At 43.4% G+C, this 24845-nt stretch overlaps 1 protein-coding gene across 6 annotated transcripts; it reads right to left on the reverse strand.

The window, feature by feature from the left end:
* Positions 1–2578: 2578 nt before the first annotated feature.
* Positions 2579–24768, reverse strand: Nusap1 (nucleolar and spindle associated protein 1). Of its 6 annotated transcripts, none has more exons than XM_048459744.3 (11): positions 24578–24767; positions 21185–21253; positions 18756–18899; positions 15344–15458; positions 14691–14789; positions 13617–13726; positions 10930–11111; positions 9257–9417; positions 7360–7476; positions 5151–5259; positions 2579–3517 (listed from the first exon to the last, which is right to left on the reverse strand). In XM_048459744.3, the coding sequence occupies exons 1-11, from the start codon at positions 24668–24670 to the stop codon at positions 3421–3423; spliced, it is 1296 nt and encodes a 431-aa protein (XP_048315701.3). In that variant the 5' UTR covers positions 24671–24767; the 3' UTR covers positions 2579–3420. The 6 variants fall into 6 exon arrangements, with proteins under 6 accessions (XP_048315701.3, XP_048315700.3, XP_048315699.3 ...); XM_048459743.3 differs by having other exon boundaries at positions 10930–11108; positions 15344–15500; XM_048459742.3 differs by having other exon boundaries at positions 15344–15500.
* Between the last annotated feature and the right edge of the window lie 77 nt (positions 24769–24845).

Here is a 24845-nt window from a genome sequence, read left to right on the forward strand (position 1 = left end):
CTACTACCCAGCTTAAATGAAAAAAAAAAATTTTAAATTTTAAAAGATTTATCTATTTTTTATGTATGTATACAGTATTCTGCCTGTATGTATACAGTATTCTGAATGTATTTTGGACACCAGAAAATAGCATCGGATCTCATTACAGATGGTTGTGAGCCACCATGTGGTTGTTAGGAATTGAACACAAGACCTCTGGAAGAGCAAGCAGCCAGTGCTCTTAACTACTGAGCCATCTCTCCAGCCCTTAAATTAAAAAAAAAATCTTAAAGGCTTATTTTATGTGAACTGTGGTTTTGCCTGCCTGTATTGTCTGTATATCATGTGTGTGTGTGAAGTGCCCATGAATGCGGGAAGAGGGTATTGGATGCCCTGGTACTGGAATTGCAGGCTGCTGTGAACCACAGCGCCCTAGGAGACACAATTCCAAATAGGATATTTAAGATCATTTTTAGAATCTCTCCTAATACTCATTTTATATGTTTATATGTAATAACTTAAATTTTAGAAGCCAGGCTGTGGTAGTACATGCCTTTAATCCCAGCACTTGGGAGACAGGACCAAGCCAATTTCTGTGAGTTAAGAGGCCAACCTGGTGTACAGAGTTAGTTCCAGGACAGCCAGGGCTACACAGAGACCCTGTCTCAACCTCACCACTGCCCCCCAATTTTTTTTCTATTCAAAAATTTTGAGTATTTTCATTTTAATCTCTTATAAGAGAGACAGACATGAAATATATCTTCATTTAGACCTTTGGTTTCTTTCAGCAATATTTTACATTTTCTAATATATAAACCTTCACTATATTGTGAATATGCAGTGGCTCTCAAAGGCCCATGTCCTAAAGGTTTGATTCTTGTCTGAGGTATTATGGGATGTGATAAATCCTTTGGAAAGTGTTGAGCATTGTTTTTGTTGTTTTGAGACAGGGTCTCACTATATAGCTTTGGCTGGCCTGGAGCACACTATATAGACCAGGCTAGCCTTGAACTCACAGCAATCCTGCCTCTTTGCCCCAAGTGCTGTGATTAAAAGTATGAGCCACCATTAGTGGTTTAAATGGGAGTGGCTCCCATATACTCATATATTTGAATACTTGGTCCCCAGTTGGTGGAACTGTTTGGGAAGGACTGGGAGATGTGGCTTTGGTGAGGAGGTGTGTCACTGGGGGTGGACTTTGAGCTTTCAAAAACCTTAGGCTCTCTCTGCCTCCTATTGTGAATAATAAGTAAGCTCTCAAGTACTGCACCAGGAACATGCCACCATGCCTGCATGCCATGCTGCAATGCTCCCCACCATGGCCGTCATGGACTCTAATGACTGGAACTGTGAGCCCCAAACTAAACATTTTCAAGGAGCCTTGGTCATAGTGTTTTGTCACAGCAATCATAAAGTAAAATAAGATGCCACTACACCCAGTTAGTTTATTATTTTTTTTAAGATTTAATTTTCAGGCCAGGCGATGGGGGCACACACCTTTCATCCCAGCACTTGGGAGGCAGAGGCAGGAGGATCTCTGAGGATTCTGTAGGCCAGCCTGGTCTACAGAAAGAATTCCAGGACAGGCAGGACTGTTACAGAGAAACCCTGTATCAAAAAACCAAAAAGAAAAAAAAAAGATTTAATTTTTTAAAATTATGTGTGTAGGGAGGGGGGGAGTGGGAGGGTGTTGGGAAGAGGGGCGTAAATGGAATCTTTTATAATTTAATAAAATTACTTTAAAATAAATAAATAAATAAAAAATAAAATTATGTGTGTGGGTATATGCACATGAGTGCCGACAGTCATGAAGTCTAGGAAAGGGTGTGGAATCCCCCTAGGTAGAGCACTTCTGTGCATATACCCACACACATACACGTAATTTTAAAAATTAAATCTTTTTATTTCTTTTTGGTTGTGAGCTGCCTGACTTGGCTACTAAAAACTTGTCCTATGCAAGAGTTGTTAGTACACACCCTTAACCACTGGGCCTTCTCTCTAACGCTAAGGTTTCCCCCACACACACACACTTCTGGCACTGGAAGTCAAACCCAAGGCCTTGTACATGCTAGGTAAGAGCCCCCCCACCAAGTCACACCAGCTAGCACTATAGTTTATTTCTGAAAGGGGCTCACGTAGCTAAGGCAGGCAAACCTCTGATCCTTCTGCCTCTACTTCCTGAGTACTGGATCATAGGTTTACGCACCACACTCAGCTCAGCTTTATGGATTTTTAGTATATATAAATAGAACTGTTGGCTATAAACCTTGCTATCTTACTGTTTCTAGTAGTAAGTGCAAGGCCTTAGATTCAAAACCCAGTAACAAAGGGAAAAAGAAAAATACTTCCTTACAGCCAGGCATGATGATATACACCTAACTCAGCATGCACTTGGGAGGTAGAGGCCAGAGGATCAGGAGTTCAAGGTCATCCTCAGATACAAAATGAGTTTGAGGCCAGTATGAACTACCTTGTGACCTTATTTCAAGAAAAAAAAATTGTTGCAGAAGAAAAGTGGGTGGGAGGATGTGGAAGTACTGACAGGCCTTTGATGGCCATCTAAATCCTGGGCAACTTATATTTAAAAAGAATGAACCTATCACAATGAAAACATTTTATTTATGACAATCATAAGCATTACACACAACTCAGAATCGTCACATGCAGAGCAGAGAACTCAAGGCTGTGTTTAGCTGCTCTCCTCTCTGCCTTACAGCCAGGAAGGCTTACGTCTGACAGATGGGAGCCTGGACAGCTGCAATTCCCGGTTTCTCAGATTGGTACCAGGGTCAAATCCAGGGTCCAGTGTTTGGTACACGAGGCTGTACGACTAAGGCATACACACCCTCTGCCCTATAGCTTTTATTTAACAAGTAGAAAGAGCCAAGGAATTCTGTTTTAAAAATGCAATGAGTGACAATTGGCAATTACATGAAATGATCTGAACAAGGCTCCTATAAGCTAAGGCATGTTTTTACCTTGATAAAATAGTGAACCATAACCAAATAGACAAGATAGTTAGGTTTCCAGACAGTGAAGGCAGAGGTGGCCTCTTCAGCCTCCCTTTCCTGTGGACTGTATCTCACTCACACTCACACGCTAAGCTTCTGCCATGGCTTGCTGCCACGAGGCAACTGCTTCTGTCCAGAAAGGACGCAGGCTGTCTCTCTTAGAACTAGCAGGATCTTGGCAAGGAAAACCCACATCAAGAACCCCAAGGACAGGTCTCTAAAATGCAGAGTTCTACAGGACAATAGGTGAAAACCACTTTAGTTATGAACTCACAGGTAAGAATGTGTTTTCAGAGCTATAGCACACAAAGAACAGATACTCCACAAATTATGCCCGAAAGTTATGGTAAAAAGAAAGCTTTCAATGGAGTAGAGGAGGTGATGAACATTTACAAAAGAGAAACAGGTTGGGAGTCAAGGGATCGGTGGATCACTGGGCTTTAGTCACAACCAGGTTTCTGCGAGCATCCAAGACCTTTGCTTTCCTCTCCTTCCGTTCTTGCTCATGTTTCTTCCGTTGTTCTTCCCTAAAAGGGACAGACAGGTTCTGTTAGGCTTGATCTAGGTGCTCCGGAAGACACTAGAGAACGTACTGCTAAGGAGGCAGCTAGTTATAGCATCTGGCACATGCATATAACAGACGTCTACAGGGCACTGGGCTCTACCTCACGCTCCTCCCAACATTCGTCAGCATTGCGTGCAAAGGCTGCAGGTTGTCATAGTAACTCAGCACTCTAAAGTCACACATGAACAAGAACCAGAGGACACCTTGGTGACTGAATTCGGTGCCTGTACTTCAAAAAGCAGTTTTAAAGACTGAGAAGTCGAACATATAGTTTGGCCACAGTACTAGAACTAGGGTCCACTGACTAGAGACAACCCCAGGCTCATGCTATCCTATAAGGAGTAAAAGGTCTTGGTGGCAATGGATAGAGGCAAGAGGTGGAGGACAGGTAACCTGCATGGGGAGAGTCCTAGGCAGAAAATGTGATTCAGCCCAGACCAGCTGCAGCCTCTCAGGCCTACACCTGGCTTGGGTCTGTGTGGGACCTCACTCCTTACATGCCTAGTTTGCCTGAGAGTGGAGAACTTGTACCTGCTCATAACTGAGCACTGGTGTCTGCAGGGATAGTTACATGTGCTGTTGGGAACAGGTCCCACAGAACTTGAAGCAGTATTCACGGTGCATTGCAAACCCAGTTTGGAATCCATTTTTCTAGAGCTGAAAATACTTAACAAAATTTACAATTTTAGATAGGTTATCATAGGCAGGCAGTGTTAGCACATGCCTTAGTCCCAGCACTTGGGAGGCAGAGGCAGATAGATCTCTGAATTCAAGGTCAGCCTGATCTACAGAGGGAGTTTCAGGATAGCCAGGTCTACAGAGAGAAACCCTGTCTCAAAAACAAAACAAACCAAACAAACAAAAAAATCCAAACCCTTACAACAACAAAAAAAGGTACACTATGATGTATTACAGGCCCTAGCTCACTTTAAAGTAAGTTCTAATGGCGGCTGATTCTAAAGGTGACTTAAATCTGGTTTGTCCCAGCTTGGTCCCCAATGTACTGGGATCCTTAGGGGGTGGGGCCTTGAGGAAAAAACAAAATTAGGTTATAGAATTAGGTTACCGGTACCACCCTTGGAAGTGACTGATGCCAAGCCTCAGGAATGAACTAGTTCTTCAGGGAGGAAGCTGTTAAAAAGACAGCAGAGCCAGATGGTGGTGGCGCACACCTTTAGTCCCAACATTCAGGAGGCAGAGGCAGGTGGATCTCTGTGAGTTCGAGGCCAGCCTGGTCTGCAGAGTGAGTTCCAAGACAGGCTCCAAAGCTACACAGAGAAACCCTGTCTCGAAAAAAGAAAAAGAAAAAGAACAAAAGACAGCAGAACCCTTTCCCAGTGCCTAGTCCATACATCTCACGCACACTCGGGCCATTTGCCATCTTGTGACACAGTATAAGATTCTACCAGCACCTTGGGCTTCCAGAACTCTAAGTCAGAGCTAAACTGTACTCTGCAGAATGTCTAGTCACAGACACTGTGTTAGGTCAATGCAAATGGCAGAGAGCACCCTTCTTCTGACACTCCTTGAAGCCTACCCCTCACTTTAGTACACTGTGTTTGAAATTAGAAAATCTGAGGTAATTACGTACTCACCTGGTATGGAGGTGAGGCTGTTTGTAAGTTCTCCGGTGGAAGCTGACTCTGCTCACACCCTCCTTCAGAGAACTGTTTTCTTTAGATTGCCCCCAAGGTTTCAGCTTTCCTGGGTAAGGAAAAGGACAGGGTTAATACTCTGCTTGACAGATACTTACATGTATTTTCTGTTGTGTATCTTGACTTCACTGTGAACAGTTTCCTCTAAAAATAATGTGCTTTAATAAAAAACCTTTATCGTTATTATGTCTGCATGAGCGTGAGCAAGAGGACAAGTTTGGAGAGCTGGTTCTGTCCTCCTCCACCAGGTCTGGGGACGGAACTCCTCCACCAGGTCTGGGGACGGAACTCAGCACGGTCGGAGTTGTGCGGCTGGCACTCTCCCCACTCGGCAGCTCACTGGCCTGGGGCATATGTTGTTTTGAGTACAAAGACTTTTTTTCCCGACATTTATTTGTGTGCACTGCCAAGGCATGTGTGGGGTCAACACACGATTTGCTGCAGTTGGCTCTCTCCTTCCACCACGTGAGTCCTAGGAATTGCAAATTTAGGCTGTCAGATTTGGTAGCAATTGACTTTACCTGCTGAGCCATCTTTCTGGTCCTGGTGTCAATTTGTTTTAAACTCTGAGGAAGTCATGGGGAAAAGCCCTAATACAGGGGCTAGAGAGGGCTCAGTGGTAAAGAGAGCTACTATTCTCATCCCCCACAGCCCCTACAACTCCAGTTTCAGAATATTTGATAACTGCACTTACATGCACACAGACAGTACAAAGAATATTTTAAAAAATCTAAGCACATATCAATAACTAAATTTGTTGTTAATTTAACTATACATCATACTGAATAAAACAATTAAATAATTTATCTTAAAATTGTGTTATTAAGGGGGCTGGAGAGATGGCTCAGAGATTAAGAATACTGATTGTTCTTCCAGAGGTCCTGAGTTCAATTCCCAGCAACCACATGGTGGCTCACAACCATCTGTAAAGAAATCTGGTGCCCTCTTCTGGCCTGCAGGCACACATGCAGACAGAATACTGTAAAGAAAATAAATAAATAAATCTTTAAAAAAAATTGTGTTATTATGTTTATTAGCATTTAAAAATAATTTCATGTGTTTAAGATTTTAAAGGTGTTTTTAATTATTTGTAGACATGTGTGTAAGTATATAACACCTATGTGGGTACTGTGCATGGCAGCTCACACTAATAATTCCACACCTTGAGAAGCTGAAGGAAATAAAAGGCCATGAGTTCACGGGTACACTGGGAGTGAGTTTCAGACTAGCTTGGGCCAGAGTGAGACCCAGAATCAAAAGCCACTCTGCTTCCAGCCAGCACGATGTGACCACATGCAGCATGGTCTCCTTCTCCTGCTGCATGTCTTCCTGCTGTGCTGGACCGGATCTGCCTAGAGCTACCGTGAGAACGTGACGGGCCAGCCTCATGCTCTTCCCATCACCTTCACCAAAATGGACTGGACCCATCCCCAAATGTAAGGCACAATAAACCCTGTCTCTTAAAACATCACAACAAAGATCAGACAACAAAAAACCCATACACAAAATGAAGTCAGTCTGACATATACCTTAGAACTGCTAAGAGCAGAACTAAATATTCTTATTTTAGTTAAAGGGTTTAGTTAAAAAGGGTTAAAAAATTTTAAAAGTAAAGAACGCATCATTGTGAAGTTCAAAGTCATTCTTGGCTTTGAGCAAATTTGAGGACAGCTAGAACACTTGAAGTCCTGTCTCAAAACAAAAGAAACTCAAACGGGTATTTCCGTACCCTGTCTGTGGCAGGCAAAGATGGAAAGGCTGCTCAGGAGACCCTTAGGCTGACATCAGCATTCACAAGTTATATTCTCGGTCAACAAATGTGTAGCAGATCAGTTGGTTTCTGCTCAGTGGAAACTCTTTTAAGTCAGAGACTCATGTGGAAGCAGGGGCACAAATTTCCATAGTAGGATTCTTCCAAGTCATAGAATGATATTTTTCTCTTGTTTTGCAGTGTTCAGGAATCAAATTCAGAGTCTCATGACCACCAGGAAGGATTTTGCTACTATATACCTTATAATAGTACACACACACATGCACGCACACCACGCATACACACGCACACCCTTCCAGGGTCTTCGATGTGTTTTGATGCAGAGGTGTTTAACATCGCCCTCCAGCCTTGCCCTTCCCAACAATCCCACCCACATACCTTTGTGTGGTTTGTAGTTGAGGGGACGAGACAAGCTTGCCTGGAGATCAAATACGGGTTTCTTACTGGAGCCTGGAGTCTGTGCTGCTTCAGCTGTCAGCTTGAATGGGGTAATAACTGAAAACACAAACAAAACAAAACACCAAAGAACTTCATTTAATTATTTATTTTTGGGGGACATAGTTTTTCTATGTAAGAGCCCTGGCTGTCCTGGAACTTACACAGTCGCCCAGGCTGGCCTTGAACTCACAGAGATCTGCCAGTCTCTGCTTCCTGAGTGATGGGATTAAAGGTGTGCATCACCACCGCCTGGCTGGATTTATCAATTCTTAATTTGGCTTGATCTGATTTATTGCATTGGTGGAGAGACCCAGTTCTGGGGCACAGAAACCTTTCAATGGTGTCTCTTCACAGTAACAGAACAGGGAATAAGACCCGTGGTTTGCTGTCTGAGCATGCGCCTGAGAAGGGCCTTTCCTACTTAGCCTTAGCTTGGTAGGTGAGGGGCCTTTACTCGGTCCCAGCCACACTAGGATCCTGATTTAGCCTCCAGAGCTAAGACATTTCCTTCGTTATAACCATTCAGCCTTTGGTATTTATTATAACAGGCAGAATTTATCTGTATGGGTCATTGATGTAGATGTTGAGCTCAAAAGCAGGAAAGAAGGTGTGTGAGCTAGATGAGAAACATAACCAATAAGGTTTGTTCCCCGGTTAGCAGCCCCTGAATATTCTGAATGATTCAACCTTTTCTAGGATCACCTGTGGTACAGAAGCCTTGAAATAGCTGAGTGCTGGGGAAATGGCTCAGCAGATAAAAGTGATTCCGATGAAGCCTAACCACCTGCGTTTGACCCCTGGAAACCCACATGGTAGTAAGATAGAGTGAGTCCCACAGTTTGACCTCTGACCTCCAAATGTGTGCTCTGGCACACGTGAGTGTGCATACATATACATACATGAATCTTTTTTTTTAAAAAAATAAAAAAGAGAAAAGCAGATAGCCAATCACAGGGAGTGACAGGGTACAACTCTAACTGCAGCGCTTGCAAGGTGAAGGTGGGAAGACTGGAGTCCAAGCCAGCCTCAGCTGCACTGTGCATAAGAGACAGACAGACACACACACACACACACACACACACACACACAGTCAGAAACAGGCACAGAGAGATCACACAGACTTTTTGAGGTCAGGTACACGATGGCCTGGATCTCGCTAATTGGTGACCTCCAGGGAGTCGGTTGTTGTCTATGTCTCCCTGGCACTGGGATCACAATAAGCTGTCAACACATCCAGCTTTCTTTTGTTAGACAAAGGTTCTAGGAATTGAACCCAGGTTCCATGTTTAAAAGACAAGTGCTTCAGATGTGGTGGTGCACACCTTTAATCCCAACAATGGGAAGGCAGAGGCAAGCGGATCTTGGTGAGTTCAAGGCCTGGGCTACAAAGTGAGTTCCAACACAGCCAGAACTGTTATACTGAAAAATCCTGTCTTGAAAAAAAAAAAGACAAGTGTTTTTATTCACTAAGTCATCTCCTAGCCCTGGCCCCTTGAATTTAATTTTCCTTCTTCCTATTCAGTTAGGCCATGACCCCATCAGAGACCCTGCGTCTACAGACCGATTATCGTCACCAGTGACTTCTCCAGTCGGAAACCACGGACTGCTCTGGTCTAGCACCAGCTATCGCCCGACATTTTCAAGGGATTCTATGGAGAACCTTGATGTGAGTTTATAGCTTATGTCTGGCATTTCCTTCACCATTGCAAATGAAGAATATGCTATGACTTTTTTGTTCTTGATTTTATACACGTGAAGAGACCTTAGAGAAAGAGGTATGCTTGGTTTCAGAAGTTCTAAAACCTTTTATTTATTTATTTATTTATTTATGTATTACCTGCAGTAGTAGAATTCCTCTCTGTAGTCTTTAACTTAGGTGTCCTGAACACAGCCTGGCCTTTTGAAGCACTCCCAGGTAGGGTCACACGTGGAGACTTTCTGGCTGGAGTCTTGGTCAGTGAGTACTTATGTTCATTATCCTTGGTAGCAGCTGAAAACCTAAATGCAATCATGGAGCGAGAGCTGTGAGACTTGTAACAAGAGTAACCAAGGTCACCGAGAACTTGTAAATGGAAACACTGGCCAGCACCAGGCGACCCATGAGCCTCAGGAAATACTGCTGTGTGAATCGACCTTTCTCACACAAAAGACATGTTTTTGTCAACTTTCATTATTCGTAAAGTAAGTTTTGAGGGGCTGGAGAGATAGTTCAGCAGCTAAGAGCACTGGATGCACATACAGAGGACCCAGGTTCAGTTCTCAGCACACACATGGCAGCCCACAACCATCTGTGACTTCAGTTCCAGGGGATCTCACACCTTCTGGCTGGCCAGAAGCACAGGGCATATAAGTGGTACACACACATGCAGCCAAATGCTTACACACATTAATAAGCCTTTAGAAATAATAAATAAAGTATGTTTGTGTATTTTCTGGTATTCTTGTGTTGGTTGATGATGGACTTGGAGGGCAATGCAACTCAAGGTCCAGGGCAGGAATCCAGAGATGCCGTCCTTTTGCCTTTTCCTCCTGGCCACACCAAGTCAAAGGGATGGGAGACGTTCTGCCAGGGACACCACGGCAACATCTGCCTTGAACAACTTCATTTGGTGGTTGTTCATGCCAAATGTAAGACATGTATTTTTGTGATTGGCTCTCTAGTTTCAGTAAATCCCAGCTGTAGGGCATTTTATTAATTGGTGATTAATGGGGGAGGACCTAGCCCATTGTGCGTGGCTCTATCCTGGGCTGGTGGTCCTGGTTCTGTAAGAAAGCAGACTGAGCAAGTAAGCAGCACCCCTCCATGGCCTCAGCACCAGTTCCTGCCCCAGGTACCAGCCCTGCTTGAGTTCCTGTCCTGACTTCCTCTAATAATGAACAAGAACGTGGAAATATAAACAAATAAACCCTTCCCTCCCCTTTACAGCAATAGTAACTGTAACTAAGACATGATTCTACATTTCAGTATCTCTGAAAACAAGCTGGGCAGTGGTTGCACACATCTTTAATTCCAGCACCTGGGAGGCAGAGGCAGGCGGATCTCTGTGAATTTGAGGCCAGCCTGGTCTACAAGAGCTAGTTCCAGAACAGGCTCTAAAACTACAGTGAAACCCTGTCTCGAAAAACCAAAAAAAACAAAAATAAAAACAAAAGAACAAAAAACAGGTGTGGTGGTGTGGGTTTGTAATCCTAGTAATGGGAAGGTAGTCATGAATTCCTGGGACTGGTGAGCCAGAAGGACTGGCGTACTTGGTAAATTCTAGGCCAGTGGGAAATTCTCAAAAATTTTAAAAATTTTAAAATAAGTAAATAAAAAACAAACCACAGAAGGCCTATGGTGAAAATTGGAGACTGTCTTCTGTCCAACAAACCTACATGCACACACACACACACACACACACACCAAGCATAACTGAACACTGGTAGGGCCCTTGTCTAGAATACCCAAGGCCCTAGATTTAAGTCCCAATGTACACACAAACATATACACACCTATGCAATCCTCTTTACCTGACATTCATCTTAGTTGCTGAAAGCACGGAGTGTTTGCCTGACCCAATCAGACACATAGTATCCTGACTTTCAGGGCCAAGGAACTGGTCTTGTGAGAACTGCTGCCTGGCAGGAGTACAGGGAACAGAGAGTCTTCCTCTTGCTGGAACGGGGGTCCCTCTCCCTTTTTTCTCAAGCTGCTTTTGAAAGGAAGGAAAAAAGCGCCATTTAAAATCTCGGCCAGCAAAGCAGCTGAGTGGCTAAAGGTAGAGGCCTGATTGCCTGCGTTCCATCCCACAGCCCACATGACAGAGGCAGAACCAACTCTCACAAATGGTCCTCTGACCTCAACATACGCAATGTAACTTTCAAAATAAGAGCTTGTTCTCAAACCAGGTAGGGAGGTATATTCCCTGTAATCCCTCCATTTGGAGGGTAGAGGCAAGAAGATCAGGAGTTCATGGCCAGTCTTGTAAGCATGGGTGAGTCCACAAGAGCACAAAATAAAGGGATATCAAATATTTATGAGAGACACTCATGAATAACAATAAGGTAGACAGCCACTGAGTCCTCGGCCCTGGGGGCGCTGGAAGCTGCAATTGGATCTCTGACCACCACCCAGGACAGAGAGAGAGAGAGAGAAAGAGAGAGAGATCTTTCCTCTCCCTTATGAGAAAAAGATCATGTCTGGCCAGGCAGTGGTGGTGCATGCCTTTAATCCCAGCACTCAGGAGGCAGAGACAGGTGAATCTCTGTGAGTTCGAGGCCAGTCTGGTCTACACAGTGAGTTCTAGGACAGGCTCCAAAACTACAAAGGGAAACCGTGTCTTAAAAAACAAAAACAAAAACAAAAGAGAGAGAGAGAGAGAGAGAGAGAGAGAGATCATGTACACAGAAGCCATACCATGAGGCTAGTACCCAAAAAACTATTGGCGGAAAGGAATTAGTAGTGAAATGCCCATAACACAGTTTCATCCAGAGATAGTTCAAGACTAGCTTAGACTACATAAAATCCTATGACAATTAAAAACAAAACAAAAAGAACAAGAAGGGCTAAGATGGCACATGCCTTTAATCCTATTTTTCCTACTTCCTCCATGTCTGACTTGCTGGCAGCTGCCTAGCTGACCCTGGGCATCTTCCTCTCATTCTCCCTTCTCTCTTGAGCCTAGATTCTTCCTCCTACCTATTCTCTCTGTCCACCAGTCCTGTCTATCTCTCTGCTCTTCAGCTTTTTATTAGACTAATCAGGTGCTTTAGGCAGGCAAGGGGAAACAAATGTAACACACCTTTACATATATAAATATTCCACAACACAGCTTTGGCTACATAACAAAACGGCAGATAACAAATAGTTTAGTCTGAGAACATGAATCTTTTTAAAAAATAACTTTATTTTATGTGCATTGGTGTAAAGGTGTCAGATCCCCTGAAACTGGGGTTACAGACAGTTGTGAGCTGCCATGTGGGTACTGGGAATTGAACTCGGGTCCTCTGGTGGTCCAGTGCTTTTGACCACCGAGCCATCTCTCCAGTCCCCTGAGAACATGAATTTTAAGAATTAACAAAATATCGGGGGCTGGAGAGATGGTTCAGCTGTTAAGAGCACTGACTGCTCTTCCAAGGTCCTGAGTTCAATTCCCAGCAACCACATGGTGGCTCATAACCATCCTTAATGAGATCTGGTGCCCTCTTCTGGCCTGCAGGTATACCTTCATCCAGTAATTGATGGAACCAGACAGAGATCCACAACCAAGCACCAGGTCGAGCTCTTGGAATCCAGTTAAAGACAGAGAGGAGGTAACATATGAGCAAGGGAGATCAAGATCATGATGGCGAAATCTACAGAGACAGTTGAACCAAGCTCATGGAAACTCATGAGCTATGGACCGACAGCTGCGGAGCCTCCATGGGATTGAACTAGGCCCTCCTTATAAGGGAGACAGTTGTGAAGCTTGAACTATCTGAGAAGCCCCGGCAGTAGGACCAGGATCTATCCCTGGTGCATGAGCTAGCTTGTTGGAGCCCATTCCCTATGGTGAGATGCCATGCTCAGTCTTAATGCAGAGGGGAAGGGCTTGGTCCTGTTTCAGCTTAATGGACCAGACTTTGTTGACTCCCCATGGGAGACCTTACTGGTTGGGAGGAGTAGATGGTGAATGGGCTAGGTGGAGGTGTGGGGAGAAGGGAAGGGAGGAGGAACTGTGGCCAGAATGTAAAATAAAATTTTTTTAAAAATTAATTATTTAAAAAAAGAATTAACAAGAAACTAGGAATAGTGGGAATAGTGGCACACATCTTTAATTCTAGCACCCAGGAGGTAGAGGTAGGTGGATCTCTGTGAGTTTGAGGCCACCGGGCTTATATAGTGAGTTCCAAAACAGCAAGAGCTACATAGTGAGAGTCTGTCTTGAAAAAAGTCAAAAGAGAAAAAAAAGAAAGAAAAAGAAGATAGGGAGAGATGGCTCAGTGGTTAGAGCACTAGATACTCTTCCAGAGGATTTGAGTTTAATTCCCAGCACTCACATGGCAGCTCATAACCATCTGTAACCCCAGTTCCGGAGGATCCAACCCCATGTCTCACCTCTACGGGCACCAGACAAGTACATGGTACACATATTTACATGTAGGCAAAACACTCACACACACAAAAGAAAATAAATTAGTTCTAAAAAACAATAACAAAACATGTATTGTCTGCATACCTTCAATTCATTAAGTGAATTGTGTTCTTTAAAGTGTTTCTTTTTTCTCACAATATATTCATCAATGGATTCCATTTTCTTAAAACGAGCCTCATGAAGCTTCTTAAAGTCTAGAATGTTATCACAATATGAAAATAGTCAGATAAAAATGTATTTTTAACCCTCCCTATGTTTTTTTCAACATTTGTTCAACTTTAATATCATCTTGACTAAGACGTAATTCCAGAACACTCGACCTTTGGAAACTCAGGAAAAGTGTGTTCATCTCAGAAACCACCAAGCGTTCACATCTTGACGCCTGGTTTGGAGAAGAAGAGATTTGTCTTCTTCCACTTCAGCTAGTTAAAGGGCCTTTATTTAATCATCACAAGAGAGATCTTGTATACACGCATGCATGTGTGTGCATGCGTGATAGGACTAAAACATAGGGCCTCCTGCATGCTAAGCACACGCTCTACCACGTGAGGTACTTCTCTAGCCTCTGGAGATGGAAAGCACTAGGTTAAAGACTTCTGTGAAGGCTCAAATAGTAAATATGTTAGACTAATATGGTTTCTGTCTCATTTTATTTTAAACCCTTTAAAATTTCGAGCTGGGTGGTGGTGGCACATGCCTTTAATCCCAGCACTCGGGAGGCAGAGGCAGACCAATCTCTGTGAGTTTGGGACCAGCCTGGTCTACAGAGCTAGTTCCAGGACAGGCTCCAAAGCTACAGAGAAACCCTGTCTTGAAAAACCAAAAATAGACAGGCTGGTCCAAAGTTATGTAACCAAACCTCCAGTTACCAAGTACTGAGATTATAACATGAACATAGTATTTCACAGAAGTAGTGGAAAAAGTATTCTCCAGTTATATACTAACCCACGAAGCCTGAAGTATAGCCATTGCCACTTTACACTGAGAAAGTCAGGGCAGGTTCCTATCGTCCTGAGGCTAGGAACCCAAGACAGTGGAACATAAGCCCTGGTCCCCATACCTGAGATTCTAGCAGATACCAGCCACTGCCAATCACTGCCTATCCAACAGGAGTCTGAAGGAGGGCAACTGTTTTGTGTCTTTGTGTACAAAACTTACTTGGTGTAGTGGCTGCAGTCTTTTTATTGTTCCCAAGTTTGGAAAACCCATCCGTGCACAGAGATCTTTTTTCCAAAGGCCTCTTTGAATTTTTATTGTCTAAATACACAAATATAAAACAAATTAAAACTTTTTCCGTTAAACTCTGTTGACTTAAATAATCAGAGATAGAAAAAACTTTTAAGAATGCCAAGGCACCGAGTTCCATCTTTTTAGTACCATAAAACCTAGACAAAGAAACAATAAGGAAAAGGGTAATTTTTTTCTTTTCTGAGACAGGGTTTCTCTGTAGCTTTGGAGCCTGTGCTGCCTCGAGCTCAGAGATCTGCCTGTCTCTGGTACTGAAGGTATGTGTCACAACTGCCCAGCTAAGGGTAAATTATTTAATCTGCGTCTATGAGCTATGTCTTATTTGATCTTGTTAGAGGCACAGTTAAACAGGAAGTGTGTCTGATAGCCTTTAGTAATGCAGGTATTATTCAACCAAAACACACCAAGTGGGGAGTTGCTTCTACTGCCTGCCTCTACCTCCTAAAGGTGTGTGCCACCATGCATGACTCAATTTCTGCACTTTCAAACTGCCTGGCTTGCATTCCTCAGACTAAAACGCCTGATCCCCAGCAATTTCAGTTTGAAAGTCCTGGCTGGCATACCATTGGCCCCATTTCTTCCTGAGGAAGTCACTCTCCCATCTTCCTGGCTCTGGTCTGGCAGAGAAGGAACTTGTGTAGTAGCTCTGAGGTCTTCGTTTTCCTGATTTTCTTGATTCTGTAATGTAGTAGGATCACTTCTTTTTATCACAGAATGATCCTGCAACAAATTTTGAAAGGAAAAAAAAAAAAACCAAAGAGCAATTCTAAAAAAAATAAGGTGTATGTGTTCCCAGGAAGTAATACTGAGACACATCTTCTTACTCCATGGGGCCATACAACTAAACATGGGGGCAAGAAAGAATCTGGCAACAGGAAAAGCTGAACATGAAGTAACCCAAATTAATTCAAAACCGAATATGAAATAAACCTGAGTTTGATTCCTGGGAAATCCTGAGTTTCTCCATGATGAAAAGAGAAAAATAATCCTGAAAGTTGTCTTCTGACTTCCACATGCAAGCCTTGGCACATGCCCCGCCCCCAACACACCCCCTCTCTCCACGTGTGAGCCATGGCATGTACCCCAGCCCCACCATAGCCCCTCCACATGTGAGCCCTGGCATGTACCCACAGCCCTCACCCATCCCCTCCACATGTAAGCCCTGGCATGTACCCACAGCCCCCACCCATCCCCTCCACATGCAAGTCATGGCATGTACCCCAGCCCCACCATAGCCCCTCCCAACACAATAAAGTTTTAGAATGGTATTAAGGGGCTGGAGAGATGGCACAGCGGTTCAGAGCATTGGCTGCTTTTCCAGAGGACCTGGGTTTGATTACCAGCACCACATGGTGGGTCAACACCATCTCTAACTCCAGTTTCAGGGAATTAAATTCCCTTTCTGGCCTTCAAGGGTGCAAGGAATGAACACAGCATGTGACGTACATGCAGGCGAAACAGTCATATACATAAAATAAAAAAGTAAATTTAAAAAAGTAATTATGGCTGGGCATGGTGGCACACATTGTGATAGTTTGAAAGAAAATGGTCCCCATATGGAGTGGCACTATTAAGAGGTGTGTGACTTTGTTGGAAGAAGTGCATGTATCATTATGGGGGTGGGCCTTGAGGTCTCATGTGTTCAAGCCCAGTGTCACAGACTCCTTTTGTTGCCTGCGGGTCAAGATGTAGAACTCTTAGCATCTTTTCCAGCACTATATCTGTCTGCCCAATGCCATGACCCACCATGATGATAACGGACTAAATCTTCTAAACTGTAAGCTAACCCCAAACTATAAGCTGTCTCTTCAAAAGCAATAGAAACCCTGACTAAGACATACATACATCTTTAAATCCAGCACTTGGGAAGGAGAAGCAGGCAGACTCTGTGAGTTCAAGGCCAGTCTGGTCTGTAGACTGAGTTCTAGAACAGCTGCATAGTGAAACTCTGTCCCCCCACTCCCCAAAAATTAATTAAGAAAAAATAACTTTAAAAAACCACTACAAAGCAAAAACTAGAAATTAGGATAGGCATGTTGGCTCATTCCTATAATTCCAACATTTGGGTTGAGGCAGGAGAATTACTATTGTACACTGTGTGAAGATACATTGCTGTGATTGGTTTAATAAAGAGCCGAGGGCCAACAGCTAGAGAGAAGGTATAGACAGAACTTCCGGGCTAGGAAAAAGGAAGTAGGAGATGAATCGAGGCATGCAGGATGCCATGAAGACACTGAACAAGATGGATACACAGAATGGGAGGAAGGTAAGAACCATGTGCTAGAAATAAGATCAATAAAAATATAGGTTAATTTAAGTTATAACAGCTGGTGGGACAGGCCTAAGTTAAGGCCAAGCAGCTTTCATAATTAATAAGAATTCTCAGGGCCGGAGAGGTTAAGAGCACTGCCTGATCTTCCAAAGGTCCTGAGTTCAATTCCCAGCAACCACATGGTGGCTCACAACCATCTGTAACTAGATCTGGCGCCCTCTTCTGGTCTACAGACATACAAGCAGTCAGAACAGTGTCTATATAATAAATAAATCCTTAAAAAAAAAAGAAGTATTCTCTGTGCCATTATTTGTGAGTGGTTGGCAGGACAAAGAAAGACTTGTCACAAATTACCATGAGTTTAAGGCCAGCTGGGGTTAGAGAGTTGGACTCATTCAAAACAAGCACCAGCACCACCGAAGGACCAGGCATGGTAATGGTAGTATATGTCTTTAAGCTGAGCCTGCTCTACACAATGAGTACCAGGCCAGTCAGGGCTATACAGTGAGACCCTGTGTCAAAGGATGGAGGGGGAGAGGGACGGAAGGAGGGAGGGAGGGATTATGACTGCATGTAGTAAGAATTATACTTGATTTCTGTTGTTGAGACAGGATCTCACTAGGTAGCATCAGTTGTCCTTGAACTCATGATCCTCTTTCCTCTGTCTCCCAGCTTTGAGATTATAGCTGTATATCTTTATGCTTGGAAAACACAGTTTCGTTTTTATAAGGTACAAGAATAAGACCAGGAGGCTGAAGAGATGGCTTAGAGGTTAAGAGCACTGGCTGTTCTTCCAGAAGTCCTGAGTTCAGTTCCCAGCAACCACATGTAATGAGGTCTGGTGCGCTGTTCTGGCCTTCAGCTGTACACGCATACAGAACACTGTATATGTAATAAATAAATAAATCTTTAAAAAAAATAAACAATAAAATCAGTGTAATCAAAGCAAGTGAGGAAAGTCCTTGCTATTCAGCATGACCATACACTACTGAAAGGTTAAGCACAGGATGATGATCAGGCTAGGAGCAAACTAAGAAAGAAAACTTCAAAGTACACTTCAGGTTGATCGCTCTTTCATATTTATTGCAGACAACCTATGTGAACGATATATGAGCATTCACATTTATCCAATCGATTTTTGTATGAATTGCACATGGAAGTATGTATGCATGGACTGCATACTATGTATGCATGAAGGTCAGAGGAAGGCACTGTGTGTGTGTGCGCGCTCGCGTGTGTGTGGAGGGGGGAGGGCTCTCTGTTACTCCCTCTGCTCCTCTGAGGGTCTCTCACTGAACTTGGAGATCTTGTTTTGAGGTTAGACTGGCAGCCAACAAGTCCCGGAGGTGCTGCTTCCACTCCCTCAGCGCTAGAGCTACAGCTGGGCATGAGACCACATCCGGCTTTCACGTGGGTACCAGCATCTAAACTCCAGAGCAGAGAGCACTCTCCACCCCGGAGCCATCCCTCATCTTTCTCCTTTAGCGAGTATTTAATTTGTACTTCATACTTGTTATTTCTTCCCATGTGCTGGGGAGTACAGTAGACACAGGTCTGTACTTTTGAGGGGCTTGCAGCGTATTGTATGTTTCCAGCCATCTGAGTCGCCAGGGAAGGAAAACGGAAGCTCACTAAAAATATGCCGGTTATGGAAGGTTATGGTCGTATGGTGGCTTCTCTTCGGTTCGCATAGTTCCACTTACCTGGAAGTTAGAAACTTCATGGTCTGTCTTGCGCTTCCTTCTTGTTTTGGTGACATGATCGACTGGTTCCCTCTCAGCTTGCTCCTCGAAGCTAATCTGTATCTCGGTCTCATCACAGGAGAATGCAGAAGACTGATTCTCATCCTGGGAAACGAGACAATGTGAGCCGTATCCTGTATGTACTTTAGCAACTGCATCCTAAGCCAAAGTGACTTGTCACAGATAAACAGAAGGAAGTAGCACTTGCATTTTCATAAACAAGAAGTGAAACGTTACTATATGAATGCAGTATGGTAAGAAAGCAGAGCAGACAAAACAGACCTGCTTATATAAGAAATCACTGTTAGCTAGGCAGTGGTAGTACGCGCCTTTAATCCCAGTACTCAGAAAGTAGAGGAAGATGGATCTCTGGAGTTTGAGGCCGGCCTGCTCTACAGAGCGAGTTCCAGGACAGCCAAAGATACACAGAGAAACAATAAATAATTGTTAATGGCTTCTATATATCAGTGGGAAAGGTACCTTTCATTAATGAATACCGAATATTAGCTATATTTCTTATTTTTGTGTTAGAAGGAAAAGATTTGGTTTTTCGCCCATACCATATAATCTGGATGGATTATAGTTGTTTTTAGTACTAGGGATCAAATCTAGGTACCCCACATGCTAGGCAGGTACACTGGGGTAAACTTATCAAGCCCTTTCTTTCTTGTTCTGAGACAGGGTGCCACCAAGCTACCCTGCTGACTTTGACTTCTGATCCTCCTGTCTCAGACTCTTGAGTGCTGGGGTGCAGGTAAGGTTCCACCACATGGGTCTGATTTTTTAAGATAAACATATATATGATTTATCGTCCAGCAAATATGGCTTAAAATATTAACTACAAGATTTGGAAAGTACGTAGTTCAGTGGTAAAACACTTGACTAGTATGTCCAAGGCCCAGAGTTTGACCCTCAGCACCTTGGAGATGGGGCAGATGTCACATACAAAACCAACTATGAAAAGCAATTGTTTCTCTTACCCTTGTTTATTGTTGAGGCTTAAGTTCAGTAGGCCCCTCATTTGTCTCTAGGGAATCCTGGCATACTCATTCATATTTTCAGGGCTTTTATGTTAAAATGTGGCTCATTTGTGCTCTTCCTACTTTCTTCCTAGCAGAATTATATCACGTTGGTCAGAGTACCACCTTCATAACCTGAAATACGCCTTCAAATGTTCTTTACAGGCAACACGTCCTGTAAACTGTAGGTGTGAGCATCTTTAATTACCCCTCTACTTCTTATCCCATTTAGCCTTTTTTTTTCAACCTAGTGCTGAGAAACTGAGCACAGGGCTGCATGCATGTTAAGTGCTGAGAAACTGAGCAGAGGGCTGCATGCATGTTAAGTGCTGAGAAACTGAGCACAGGGCTGCATGCATGTTAAGTGCTGAGAAACTGAGCAGAGGGCTGCATGCATGTTAAGACAGTGAGCGTTCCACCACTGCACTAAGGACAGAGTCTCTGCTTCTGAATCCCTGTCATCTGTTGTTTTTTCAGACAGTGTCTTTTTTTCTTTTTCTTTTGGTTTTCTGAGACAGGGTTTCTCTGGAGCTTTGGAGCCTGTCCTGGAACTAGCCTCAAACTCACAGAGATCCACTTGTTGCTCTTACAGAGATCTTATTCCCATATAATAAAACAAACAAACCTAAAAATAATAACAACAAAAAGCAGACCTAAAGAAGACCTGTTCCTTAACCTGGGTGTTTATGACTTTAATCTCTACCCACATCTCTCCTGCTATCTCTTACATCTCAGAACCTATACTTAACTTCTGCTTTCCTTGTTTTCTTTTTTGTTTGTTTTGTTTTTCGAGACAGGATTTCTCTGTGTATCCCTGGTTGTCCTAGAACTCACTTTGTAGACTAGGCTGGCCTCAAACACAGATATCCATCTACCTCTGCTTCCTGAATGCTGGGGTTAAAGGCATGCACCATCAGGCCTGGCCTCTGGTTTTCTTTTTAAGACAGGGTCTTACAAGAGCTTAGGCTGGTATTGGACTTCCACCTCAGTCCCTGGAGGCATGTGTCATGACATACGGGTACTTATGCATTTGTCTAAGGATATCTTAATTCATTAGATAACGTGGCATTTTCATCATTTATAACAATGATGAGACAATTCAGTCCCTGGTCCTATTACTGATGCTGATAACATCATATAATAATAAATATATATTTTTCTTTGTTTTTGCTTTGTTTTGTTTTGAGCTAGGTTCAAGATCTGGCCTATAACTCTAGTAGCCTGTGCTGGCTCCACCTCCCAATATTGGGCTTTCAAGTATGAGCCTTTACACCATCTATTACATCTTAAGTCTCACGAATTAAGTATTAGTTGCTTTTTAACTAAACACAACATTTTACTAGCTAACAACTGATAAAGAACATTACTCACCTGATTTTTATTTTCTTTCCTTATTTCTGGGTTCAGGTGGGCTTTCAAGGCTCTTAACAACTTGTCTGCCTGTAGAAAGAAGAGCGCATTTATTATATTCAAAGTCAAATAGGTAAGGAAGCAATGCGAGATACCTCTTTTCTTCTGTTTATTGAATGTCCTTTGTCAGGCTGGCCTGGACAGAAACGAATTTCACATTCCAGGGGCAAAATCAGGTAAAGAAAACAGACATACAATGCAATACAATGGGGTAAGTTTGTGAGCAAGCTTTGGATGTGTGGGCTCGATAGGACCAATGCCAGCAGGTGATGGGATGCCCCAGATTTAAGACAGATGTCCTGGCTAGGGTTGCTGAGATCTTGAAAATGGAGAAGAGAGGGCCACACAGAGAGAACAAGATGGAGAAAAAGCAAGGGTAAGCAAACAGGTCAGAAGATGACCAAGTTCAGCACGGCTGAAACACTGAGCTAACGGAGAGCAGGCTGAGAAAATTCTGGAAAAATATTCAGGAGCACAATTTTGCTAGCTAGGCCTGCCTCATAAGGCCCCTTGAGAATAAACTTTGTCCTTGCAGCAAAGAGAAGTCTCTAAAGAGTTGGCTTCAGGGCAGTGGGCAACCACTGGGTGCTTAGGAAACCAGAACTGTGCCTAAACTGTAGAGACACTCACTTTCCACTCTAGGAAAGCTTCCCTGTCTTTTCTGGAAGATAAATAATGATCCAACTGGTTTTCCTTTTTTTTAAAAAAAAAAAATTTATTTATTTATTATGTATACAATATTCTGTCTGTGTGTCTGCCTGCAGGCCAGAAGAGGGCATCAGATCTCATTTCAGATGGTTGTGAGCCACCATGTAGTTGCTGGGAATTGAACTCAGGACCTTTGGAAGGGCAGGCAATGCTCTTAACTGCTGAGCCATCTCTCCAGCCCTGGCTTTCCTTTTTTAAAAGGTCAAATGGAGTCAGGATAGCAATTCCTGAGATTTCTAGGCCAACCTGGGCTATAGAATGAGACCCTATATCAAAATAATCAAATGTCAGGGCTGGAGAGATGGCTCAGTGGTTAAGAGCATTGCCTGCTCTTCCAAAGGTCCTGAGTTTAATTCCCGGCAACCACATGGTGGCTCACAACCATCTGTAATGAGAACTGGTGCCCTCTTCTGTCCTGTACGCATACATGGAGGTTGAATACTGTGCACATAATAAATAATAAATAAAACTTTGAAAAAAAATAATCAAAGGTCAGATATATTAGTTAGGTTCTTTTTTCCCCCATTACACCCAGATTTGTAGTTGAAGGTCAAACATTTTTTTTGTTTGTTTGTTTTTTTGAGACAGGGTTTCTCTGTAGCTTTGGAGCCTGTCCTGAAACTAGCTCTTGTAGACCAGGCTGGCCTCGAACTCACAAAGATCCGCCTGCCTCTGCCTCCCGTGTGTTGGGATTAAAGGCGTGCACCAACACCGCCCAGCTCAACACTTTTTGAAAAATAAAAATTTTATTTATGTTTTAAAAAAAAAATTCTTAGCTGGGCATGGTAGCACATGCTTTTAATCCCAGCACTCAGGAGACAGAGCTAAGCAGATCTCTATGAGTTTGAGGCCAGCCTGGTCTACATAGTGAGTTCCAAAACAGAGCTATATAGTTAGATTCTGCCTCCAAAAAAAAAAAAAAATGACTTAAACATTTTAGTTTTTTTTTCAAGACAGGGTTTCTGTGTAGTCCTGGCTGTCCTAGAACTCACTGTAGACCAGGCTGGTCTTGAACTCAGAGTTCTGCCTGACTTTGCCTCTGACTTGAGTGTTTGAGATTAAAGGCATGCACCACCATCAACCGGCTTAAAAATTTAATTAAAATATAATTACAACCCCCGCCCCCCAACCATTCCTTTCCCCTTCAACCTCTATCCATGTACCTGGACCTGCTATCTCTCAAATTCATGTTGTTTTATACACACACACACACACACACCCCTAAGTATATAAACACAACACGGTCAGTCCGTGTTTCTTGTATGTATATGATTCTATGCACTTAAGATGGGCTCAACCTCTAAATTTTGCTTTCCTTCTTACACGATTTATCATTAATCAGTAATGAATGGCAAAGCTCGAAATTTGCCTGCCCTTTAAGTACAGTTTTGTTGGGGCGTGAGCCTAAGCCACATACTTCAACTGTACTAGAGTTCTCTGAATGAAGCCACCCAACTATTAAAAAAATTTCCTATTCAATGAACCTAACCTGAGGTTTCCTGGTAATTTTTGTTGTTGTTTTGTTTTTTGTTCTTTTGTATTTTTTTTTTTTTTGAGACAGGGTTTCTCTGTGTAGCCCTGGCTGTACTGGAACTCGCTCTGTAGCCCAGGATGGCCTCGACTTCAGGCCTGCACCACCACCACCCAGCTAGGTGCAAACTGTGTGTCACAGTGCCTCAGTGGGGTTCAGAGGACAGTTTCCTAGAGTCAACTCTCTCCTTCGGCCATGTGGGTCACAACCCCAGGTGTGTGTGCTAAGCACTGTTCTAGGAGCTGAAGACAGGTGAACAGAACAGACAAGCCTGCTGCTGCTCCCCACTGAACTAATATGAAAATAGCTTATTTACCAAATAAGCTAGAAATAACACATCGGAGGCTAGAAAGCAAAACCTAAACCACCTGAGAGAGGTGGGCTAGGGTTGGGATGCAAATGAGATTAGAGGCAGCAGATGTGGTGTGATAACTTATTACAGTCAGGCAGTGGTGGCCTATAGACCCGAGGAGCATCTGCGGCCTCATTCCGTTTAAACCATTTAAAATCATTTGTGATGACTGAACAGATATTTAGGTTAAATATCAGTTTGCTGTACAAATCTCTCGGGTACACATGTGGGAAATCTCAACTCCAACATAGCAAGCCCCAATCTAACAATAAATCACATTTTCTCTAAACACCTTGCAAAAGTCCTAACCAGTTTTAAAAAATTTCATCCTTGTATGCCGGGATGGCTAGGCACCCCAATAAAGGCCCACGAGAATGAAGATACTAACAGAGTTTACTGAACAGTAGTAGTTTGGAGATTTCCAGAAGCCAATTCAACTTTTCCTTCAACTGCCTAATAACCGGCATTAGTCAATACACTGATTATGTCTTATGGGCCTGCGTTTCCCATCTGGTACCAGGGAAGAATCATCAGAGTTTCCAGTAAAAAGTCTTTATGAGTTCCTGGAAAAAAGCCTCCAAATAAAATAAATCGTAGCTTCTCTTTCGTTTAACAAATCCCAGCCACCGTGAACCAAACCTATTCACCCGAAAACAGCGTCCCCGGGGGGGGGGTTCTCTCGGTCCCTTCGTCCCGTGTCCCCCACACCCCAGGTCTCTTACCCCGCCCACCCAACTGCCCGCACCACCAGCCAGCTCCGTACCCGCAGGTTAGCCCGGAGGCCCAGCCTTTTGGCTAAATTTTGCAGGTCACTGTACTTGAAGGAGTCCAGCTCCTCTGCAGAGGGGACGGTCATCGCGTTCTGCTATCCCGGCGACACCCAGAAAACCAGCCAGACAACTCAAACAACACCGTTCAAAACTGGCGCCACCCGAGGCGTTGACAAGCCGACTTTTATATTCGGTTTAAATGAAGCCTGCTGTGCGTCCATTGGTTGACCGCCTCGAGGGTGGAGTTTCCGATGTTGGCCA

This window comes from Myodes glareolus, chromosome 10 (genome assembly GCF_982192425.1).
Source record: "Myodes glareolus chromosome 10, mMyoGla1.1, whole genome shotgun sequence".
NCBI lineage: Eukaryota > Metazoa > Chordata > Mammalia > Rodentia > Cricetidae > Myodes > Myodes glareolus.